This window comes from Anopheles gambiae, chromosome 3, assembly GCF_943734735.2.
Source record: "Anopheles gambiae chromosome 3, idAnoGambNW_F1_1, whole genome shotgun sequence".
Lineage (NCBI taxonomy): Eukaryota > Metazoa > Arthropoda > Insecta > Diptera > Culicidae > Anopheles > Anopheles gambiae.
The window spans coordinates 72,497,789-72,508,024 of record NC_064602.1 but is presented as its reverse complement, the minus strand read 5'-3'; the positions used below and the strand labels follow the sequence as shown (position 1 = coordinate 72,508,024).

At 39.9% G+C, this 10,236-nt stretch overlaps 1 protein-coding gene across 1 annotated transcript; it reads right to left on the bottom strand.

The window, feature by feature from the left end:
- Nucleotides 1-8,960: 8,960 nt before the first annotated feature.
- On the bottom strand, nucleotides 8,961-10,143 carry LOC1270957 (uncharacterized). Its single transcript, XM_061660020.1, has 3 exons — nucleotides 9,750-10,143; nucleotides 9,341-9,655; nucleotides 8,961-9,273 (listed from the first exon to the last, which is right to left on the bottom strand). Exons 1-3 carry the CDS (start codon nucleotides 9,813-9,815, stop codon nucleotides 9,109-9,111), a joined length of 546 nt encoding a protein of 181 aa, XP_061516004.1. The 5' UTR covers nucleotides 9,816-10,143; the 3' UTR covers nucleotides 8,961-9,108.
- Between the last annotated feature and the right edge of the window lie 93 nt (nucleotides 10,144-10,236).

Genomic DNA, 10,236 nt, shown 5'->3' with positions numbered 1-10,236 from the left:
CCAAAACCACCTCCACAAAACTATCTTTTCTGTCAAGACTTTGTCGGTGGGCCTTCGAACTGGTAGTACCATTCGACAGCTGCCCTGGAAAAGCATTGAAGCTGCCCAACCGTTAAACCGCAGCTAGATGGGGCCAATCCGATCCCCGGGACCAATTGGATTTATTGCCAAACCACTCACAAAGCAGGAGGATACTGTCGCGTGGTGGAAGAGGTCCTAGTAGTGAAATTTATGCGATCGAAATAGTGAAATGGTTTGCTAATTGACTTATTACCCGTAATTGGATTGCGAGATGAACAGCAAGCGGGTGTTGTTTAGAGTTTTTAACATATTTAAATAGCATGGTTTATTGGGTGTACCGCCATGAAGGTAAAGTGGTACACAATTTATTGAATTGAATGTTGCACAGTAAAAGCTGATTAATTGATATTCATCAGTTTGATCAGTACTGCATTGTTCCGATTGTTATTTGATTGCACTATTATAACTGAACGATACATTCTTTAGGATTAATTCTGAAAAGAAAGTGTATCATACACATGGGTTATGGATGATTCCTCCAGTGAACTTTATGATTCAATCCTAGTGTCTAAAGTATTTCAAGAATTTGAGCTTCATATTGAATAGGGTAAATGTACCTATAGTGGTGGGTACTACCACTATTGGTATGGTGGTATTGCACTAAAATGCGGTTCATACGGCAAATTACAAGTAATTAAGTTATTTACGTTAGTGTGAAATGTTCTTTAGCCTTTTACAAAGGTTTTAAAAGTTAAATGGGGCCATTCCGTTACTTAGTGACCGAAAAATCCATTATTTTGTGAAATGTGTCAACATTTTTCCAAAATCCTTAGGATTTCATAACGAAACTCATTTTTCTGTTAACGTTCTAAATGACCACATAACCACGCAATTACTAGTTTTTCAACATAACTGTTATGTAATGTTATTGTTTTACTAAAATTATTTGCCTTTTGACCATATTTGTACATTTTTAAGTGTTTTTTGCCATAGTGCCATTATAGGTACACAAAACAGGCATGTTCCTATAGTGGCTATAGTTATAAAATCAATGAAAACAGGTCGTTTTAGATTTTTTCGAGGATATTTTTGACATGTCGTACTGTTTTCACTAAAATAAGCAATAGAAATGAGTTTTATGTAGGTAATTTATCAAAAACAGGCCAAAATTCGCTTATATGGCTGAATGAAAAATTGACTACAAATCAAGCACACTCTTCCGGGTGTAGGTTGACGACAAGTGTGATGCAGTACTTTTGTCAATAGTTTCATTGGTCAAATTTATACATTTTTTTACGATAAAATTACGTAAGAAACCTATATTATGGCAGTAATCCTTGATATTCATACGAAAACAGCTTCGAAACTAAGTTTCATTGATATTATACACCGTTTTTGATGCATCTTTGTTTACCACCACTATAGGAACACAATACGACGACTATAGGAACCATTCCACCATTATAGGTACAACGAAGCAGTCACAAAAATATGTATTTTTTCGTAAATTTGATGTATTTCAGGGTAAAAATGGTTGTGATTGCGTAGATAAAACATATTCCAATTGGTATGTGTTAAAATATTCAGAAATTGTCCTTCCTGACACTTTAAATCCATTAAAACACATCGGCACCACTACAAATTGCACCACTATTGGTACATTTACCCTACACGCATATTGAAATCTTAAGATATTTGAAAGCCATCTGCTGGAACCAAAATCATTAAACTTTAGGTCAGAACACTCAGTGACACATCAGATAACGTGTTGATACTTCCAACAAAATATCAAAGCTATTACTGACACTACCATATTCGATTACGATGAATGTTCTCTGAAAGGCTATGCTTTTCCTATTTAAATTCTTGCTTAAGCACTTCAAATTTCATTTCAGAGTTTTGAATATATTCTGAACAGAATTTGAACGAACTACTCTCATGATGTTATAGCTTGACAAGAATACACTAATGCTGGCATACTCTCATCATACAGGGTTTCCCACGATGTATTGGTTGATTCCCATCAATTCTGGTCGGTTCCCATATTTTTTTGGTGAGTTCCCTCGATTTTTTTACCGTTTTCAAGAATTTGTTGGTCCAATTGTGTTGATATCCAATCGGAAAATACCAATAAATTATGGGAACGAACCAAAAATCTATAGGATACCATCAAAAAATCGTGGGAACGCACCAACAAATCATGGGAACTGACCAATAGATCATGGGAAACCCTGTAACTTACATATCCTGTAGGTCGTCACTTAATGATTGATTGTTCTTTAAGATGAGTTGAGATAATTTCCTCAGTATTGGACAGGTTACCTATATGTGAGTTTAGCATCTATATTATATTTTATTCCAGAATTCAAAATGTAAATGAAGTTACTCTGTATCATCAGAAAAATACCTTTTATTCCTAGTAGGCTATTTGAACCTTTTCCTACGTAATTTCATGTCGGAAGAAATATAATTTCTTCGCAAGTAAATTTAGAGCAACTTTATCATTTTTACTCTCACAAATCTAGCTTCCATGTCATCTTGAGTAACGCTTTCCTGTGAAGGTGTGAATTTATACAGTCTCGGGGCAAAAAAAGAAAGAAATATAATAACCTACACCCAAAAGCCAATGAAGTATTTCACACAGGTGAGTGCAGGGAAAAAAGTGCAAAGGCAATCAAAATGGTAAGAAAGAAAAATGATTCCAGTAAGTATGATTAAATTCTACACACTACCCCCCCATGGCGCATAATTCAGGCCCTCATTTACACCACCCACTGACATGGGAAAAGGTGTTTTTTTTCGCTTCTCCTAGACAGCACTAACTGTCCAAACGAAAAGAATTGCGCCTTAACGTAATGGCGACGGGAAACGGAATCGTTACGTTGAAAGAAATATACCTATTTCTTTCTACATTCACACACACACACTCCACACACATCATGATCGTCAATTACGGTAGGATAGTTTAGCTCACCGTGCTGACTTCCGCCCCCTTTGTCTGAGTTGCGCCACCAGGCTGGGTGTAAGGAGAAAATGAAACTAATGAGGTAAAAATCACCTTCATTGCGCACACTTGACGCTGTCGTAAATACTGGCCTAGACGCATTTGGACTTTTTACTTATTTTTCTTTCCTCAGGAGAACCTTTGTTTGAAGCAAGAAAGGACAGAAAATCTAATTAAGATTTTTCCAACATCCCAAATCCGCTCTGGTGCAAGTGAACGGTGCTGGTGACGCATAGGCCGCCGAAGAGTGGATTTGGGAGATGACGGACCAGGAGTTGGAAAGAATTTCCTAATAATATCTGGATCGGCTCCCAGATGAAGGAGACCAGACGACTGGACCTGACTCCCAGCTTTCCAAGGATTCGTTTGAAGAAATATTATTATTGTTATTAAATTCCTTTCCATTGCATGTCCTCGCCGACAAGAAGCTTGCCCGATTAAGGTAAAATTATAACTACTCCCTCCTTTTCCACTATCTAATTGCAGCTGTCCCAAAGGGCGGCTTCTAGTAAAGCCTAACGATGAAGCTACTAAAGCTACGTGACATCAAACCAGCCCATTAACGCATTCATCTTTGCTCTAAAATGCTCGTCAAAGGTTGTGTCATTGAAAAAAAAACAGGAGACAACCATCGCCCTGTTCCACGTCAAATGCTGCAACAAATTGGAGTCGTACTGTGATTAACACAGGGGCACAATCAACCTTTCTGTAATGGGACACCTTTCACCTTCATCTCCAAAACAGTATCCCCCTCAGGTAGAATGTATCTTCCCGTAGCGATAATAATCCCAAAATCATCCAAGAACGATATAACCCTCATCTCCGCCAACGTGAGCTACTGGCTGTGACGAGATTGATGTCAAGCGTGTCTCAAAAGCGGCCGTTGATTGTTGGTGCCGTTAGGATGTGCCTTGCTGTCGCAATCTCAGCTCACACCTGGTGGAGGTGGACCTGATTGAAAAAACGAACGGGGATTTCTGTTAACAAGCAGTTGTAAAAGGTATCGGGCGCTTTCATTGCCCGGTCACATTATAGCCGTAATGAGACATTTTGCCGCTGTTCACTCGATAGGACAATTGATTCTTGGGCATAAGATGTGATGAAAAGACAACTTGCCATTTCCGTTTTCCGGCTAAGAACAAAATGAAACTAATTTTCCAACTCAGTTCATTGCGCATTGTTTTGTGATGTAAATGGAGGGGTAATTTGTATTTACAGTTGTAAGAATGGTGCAAAAATGTTGTCGGTAGAATAGCAATCGTTTATTTACTTTCAATTCGCCTAAGTCATTGGTCAATTGTTCTTTCTGAATAAAAAAAAGTCATTGGTCAATTAGGTATACTGAGACAAACTGATCATGTCTGGAACAATATCAAGATATACAAATTGACAATTCTACTGTAAAAATATCCATTCATGTGCATAAATTGAGGTTTTTTGTCTCAATTTTAAATCTTTATTTAGCAATTATGCCCTACCTATCATATTTTGCATTGCATTTGCATACTTTTAGGCGAACCTGCTAACCATCAGGTGAATATTGCATAACTTTAGGCGTTAAAGTGCTAAATTTGGCTGTACTGTTTGGCTAATTACTCTGCAGGAATTTTCGAATGCAAATCTTTGTTAATAAGACACAAGCATCCCATTTGATATCTAATTCTACGCTTTACAATACTATTGTTTGAGTCAAATCGTTGCTAATAAGGAATGATTTCAAACCGCCGACAGCTGCATTTCGCATAACCCGATCGCTTTATTAACCTACCGCATAAATTGACCACTGCAACGTTTAATTCCTCTCGTGCCATTGTATACACACCATCCGCACACCGCCCCGGGTCCGGTGTAAAGCGTATACCAAATGCACTCATTATTATCGGCAACACTGCCATCGGCAGCGCAACGAAGTTCGCGCAGGAAGGTTCAGGAACATTTAGCTTCTTATCATTGCGGCACGCCGGAGGGGATTGGTCTAGCAAAACGGTTTCGCCCAGTGTCGCTTCTCCTTGTCGCTGAGATCGTTTATTACAATTTCGCTGCGTTCTGCTTGATTATCACGTACCCGGGCAGCGTCAGGGCTCGTTGTCGTTCGAGCTTGGGCTTTGTCTAATCATACCCATCAGAGCTAGTAGCATGGCTAGCCCCGGACCTCGGTCGTCCAGACCAGACGTCATAATTTAAGCCCGTTGCCTAGAAATCCACCCACGGGAGGAAACTCCGCACGCACACACGGTCACACACACCCGGTAATTGGGTGTCAATTCGTGATTAGACCTATTTGCATATAAAATTATCCACCAGTACACAGTGTGTCCCCGGGTCTGTGTGTCTGTGCGTGCGAGTGTTGGTGGCGCTATTCCCAGCAGTGTGCGAAGCGATTCATTTTGTATGCAGTTTTGGGTAACCTGCTGGGGAAACTGTTCTACCGATGCTGTGTAATCCACCATACCATACACAGCCACTCGATTGGAGCCAATTTATTTCAATAATGTTAAACGCCTCGCTCTTTACAAACGGCAAGTTCGATAAGAGCAGCAGCAGCAGTAGTAGCAGCTAGTCACAAGGATACTAAATGCATCCTATTTCTACGATACTGGCGCCGTGTTAGGATGGCACATTTGTAAATGTGCTGTACTAACCATGTCTATTAGGCGTTTGAAATTAATCTACACCACTGTACTGTTTCACAATAAATTGTTGGTGATTTCCTACATTTTATTCATAGTAAAATGTAATTAAAAACTAAACTTAAAGACATTTTTTTTAAATTTCTTTGAATTATGTAAAGTATGAATATTATACGGTCGTTGCGGCTAAATTTTGACTCCAACTCACCTATTTCTGTCTCTAAGCAGTGGCGGATTTAACGGTGCGTGGACTGAGCGGCCGCGAGGGGCCCCGTCAATTTTGGAACCCCGTGGATGGTAATTCCAGCATATACTACAGGGTGTACAGTAGTCTCATCGAGAACTTCAGTCCCCAATAGGGGCCCCATGGACGAAGAATCTCGTACTTGGTGTTTGGTACTTGGTGTCTAAAAATTATCTAGAGCTAGCCTTTGATTTTTTTTTATTATATCGTTTCATAGACTTAAAAAAACGATCAAGTATAATTATTTGTTGTTAGGCAGTGTGTTAGATCGACATCAGGAAGTTTGTGATCTAGGCGTTACACAAGACTCTAGTTTAAATTTTCCGTTTACACGTTGACAACACTGTTAACAAGGCATACAAGTGCTCGCGTTGCCTTCTGCTTGGTCTACAGACGCTCGAACACCGTTTTAAGGTAAACCAATGTGTATTTGTTGCTAAAATATTAAAAAAAAAGAAAAAGAATTAGACGTCTATTAAAGAAGAGCAACATCTACGTGCTTTCGAGATCTCTTCACTCTCATAACTTGCTTATTGGTGAGAGCAGGTGTACCTGCTATGGATATAAGGAGGCCAGGTGTAAACAGGAGGCCTCAACTCCTTTTATCGCTTAGGGCCCCGTCACCCTAAATTCGCCGCAGTCTCTAAGGCTTGGTACCTCGAAGGCGGCAATTTTTGACAGTGCGCGTAAATTTTTGACTGTGAGTCAATCGCTTTATTTACAAAATTCAACTTAATGTCTGAAGCTGTGTGTACAAAAATTATTGAAATAAAGTTAAGCAGTTAATAAGTTCATTGAAGTATCGTAAAATATAAAAACAATATGCCGATTTTGGAAATTTTTAGGTGGAGTATTTTAGGTTTTCACCTAAAATAATCAAATTAGACGATGTTTGTATTGTTTAAGTCATTTAAAATTACAATTTGCATACATCTGATTAAAAACCTTGTAAATAATTATCATAATTCCTACAAGAGTCAAAACTTGATGACTTACAGACGAAAAAAAATAGGTGCGCATTGTCAAAAATTGATGCCTGAGAGCCAAAATTTGGCGCCAATGACTATGAGTATGAGTTGCAATATTTTATTGTTCACAAAATTGTAGAAAGCAGTTATAAAATGTGAATCTTCTTACTTTAAACTGATAGAGTGGATTTTCTATGGCATTATTAATATCAGTAATAGGAAATAATAAAAAAAGTTCTGTCCATTAAAGATGGTTAAGAAAATCGTTTAATTATTGCGATTGCGTCAATCATAGAACAGAAGGGTGTAAAATTATTTGTTTATATTTTACGTTACTACTCTTTAATGGTAATGTCGACCAATTTCACCCTTTCAATAGGAATCATTGAGAAACAATTGTGACATATTTTGCATCAAACCCAAAAGCCCAGATTTGTCATCCCCCAAATAAATTGTTTAAAATCTGATAAAGCTGGCCAGCAGCACACACACATTAATTGCTCACTGAAAACAATTCGTCGCGTATGGCTTTTTCCCTCGTGCAGCCACAAAACCTCCTGTACAAAGGGGCGGAAAATCCCGGACCTCCCTTTCATCCCGCACCATGTATCGACCACACCGCCACAGGACGATGATGATGACGATGATCAGCAGTTTTTCACGGTTCGACTAATTTTAATAATAACCGTACAAATTGCTGACCGGTCAGCAAAATAAAGGCAATCATTTAAAAACGCATAAACTCGTTGCCCACACACGCTCGCCCCACACACATCGATATCAGTTTCAAGTGCTCGGCTGGCCGGCGTGGGGCCCCAAAATGGTACATCGAACGGACCAGTACCGTACCGGCTACAAATTGGCGCCCTTATCGGGTTATCGGGGACAATGATCCGCCCGTCCCGCCTGTTTCTACACCCACAGGTGTGCATCGACGTTTTTAACAGCCATTAAAACAAGCTAAACGAACACCACCCGACAGGCATGATGGTATTCCTATTTTTTTAAACGCATTCCGGGTTCGTTCCTTCGCTCCCTCTATCAATCATTGTTGTTCATCCCCATCCGGTAGCGTTTTCGTTCCTGGCGAACGATTTTCGACCTGTTCACGCAACAATCCCGAAACGTTCAGCCGTCGACCCAACGTCGACGATGGTGCTCCGTTGTTGATTGCATTCCTTCTTCATCTCCCTTCCCTTATCGGTTGAATGCACCTGCATCACAACTGGCCGGCGGTTGCGTGGGTTGCATCTTTTATTCAATTAATATGCAAATTTTTGGTACCGATGTGCTTTCAAATTAAAGGATGTAGTTGAGCGTTGTAGGCCCAACCTTGCGACCGGGATGCGATGCGTTTACGTGCACAAAAGTATGGTACGGTTGACTTCTCCCATTGCCCTGTGGATGCTTTTTTCCGGAAAGGTCACATAACTCATGGTGGACCATGCGGGCTGTATGATTTTGGGACGATCGAACCCCTTTTGTCCCCTTTTTGGCAACAAACGTTTAGATGCATCACAGCCGTAGTTTGGAGGGAGGATAAAGGTATTGTAATCTTAAATGGCTTGTAAAAAAGAAGTGCATTTTAGAGGTAAATAGTTTTTCGTGTAAAAACAACAGATATAACAACAGCAATTGATTGTCGTCATTTAGGTAAACAGGGGAGCTAAAAGATGGAAGAAGAAAATACTAAAATGGGAAAAAAACTAAAAGGTTTTTGGGAAAAGAAAGTAGAGATGAAAACTGAAATAATAAATCAATTGGAAGAGTCTTAAAAAGAAGATAATAACAATAAAACAAAAAGCAAGCAATAAGCAAAGATCAAATAATTCACTCGATATAATGATTCAAAACAATAAACAATAAGCATTAATGTAAAAGTTCTATGAAGACTTATGCAGATTTTTCACTAAAACTTGTCAAGTGTATTCCATACAAAGGATTATTCGTTGGTTTTTTACACTTTTTATAGTTTTTTTATGTTTATTAGCATTATATCGTCTTTTTTATCATTTTTATAGAAAATTTAATATAAATTCCATCATCTTTGTACAAGTGCAGTTAATCTAATCCATCAAAAAGACCATCAAACGTCCGAAGCCTATGCATTTATTTCAAAGTTTAAAGTTGCTTTGCCACACACGTACACACACATTTAAAAACGCTAATACACTCCTCACTACTTTCTTCTTCTTCATCCTTTTCCGACCATACTTCTTCTACTTCCTTTTGATGTAAATCTTATGAAATTTCGAAGTAGAACGACAGCTTAAACACCGGATTCTTGTCGGTTGCGTTCGGCTGCTGATGCTGCAGGTCCATCTTGACGATGTACTCACCGGGCGGTACCATCTTCACCAGCATGTGATCGTCGCTCATGCGGAACCTTCGCACACGGTAGTATCCCTGTTGGAGTGGAAAGTCAATTGGAATATTAACAAGGATTTAATCGTGCAAGCATCCAACCACCTACCTTTTGAAACGGGCAGTTGAAGCTAAGGTTGCCAAATTTTTGCAGCTCGTCGTTCAGCAGCGGCACCACCGGATCCATGCCGGTGTCTTCCGCACTGCACAGCTCCTTGGTCGTGCCGATCATGGTCATGTACTCGCCGTCCATCTTCGAGTCGAGATCGATCGCGACGGACACACCCTGCGACACGTCCAGGAACAAATTCCCATCCACATCGACCGTACTGCCCTCGGTTTCATTGTTGACCCGGACCTGCATCGTTAGGTAGTCCGCGTTCGACACGTAGTCGACCTTGGTGATCATAATTTTGGCCGAATTCTACAACAAAATGGACAGCAGCCACCCAGAAAAAACGGTAATTATTGTGTACAAAATTAAACAAAAAAAAACAAGGCAAACAAACAACACTTACCATACAAACGAACGCAACCAGTATGATCGCACACGCCCGGGTCCATGGTTCGGTGCGGTGTAACATTTCAGCTTTGCCAGTGAAACTAAAGCTCACGCGTGAGCGCCATTTTATAGGCGCGCTTGGACGCTGATGCCGCGATCACTTCCGTTATCTTTGATCTTCGGGCGGATTAAGATAATGCCGTTGCAATTTGGCGTGTAATGACCCCAGCAATAGGCAATAGGGGCATAATTAACTAACCATTTGACATTCGTTTTCCAGAAAAGAGAGCGCTCATTTGGACAATAAGTTGGTTGTTTTTGGTGTGTGTCGAATAAAATTCACCGAATCTATAAAAAGCAAACAGTTCCCATCCGAGCAGCGGGTACTGTACAGGGTATGCCTTTCAGATAGGTCCCAGCAAGTGAACATTCAAACCGAGTGTGAATTCAATCGATTGGAAACCGGATGGAAGCTTAGCTGCTTCGCTGGAAGCTTTGCTAGC

Bases quoted from the DNA above. Each gene is read 5' to 3' on its own strand.
- LOC1270957 (XM_061660020.1), bottom strand. From the start codon at position 9,815: ATGTTACACCGCACCGAACCATGGACCCGGGCGTGTGCGATCATACTG. The intron at 9,656-9,749 runs GTAAGTGTTGTT...ATTTTGTTGTAG, and splicing joins TGGTTGCGTTCGTTTGTATG to AATTCGGCCAAAATTATGAT. The intron at 9,274-9,340 runs GTAGGTGGTTGG...CCACTCCAACAG, and splicing joins TCAACTGCCCGTTTCAAAAG to GGATACTACCGTGTGCGAAG.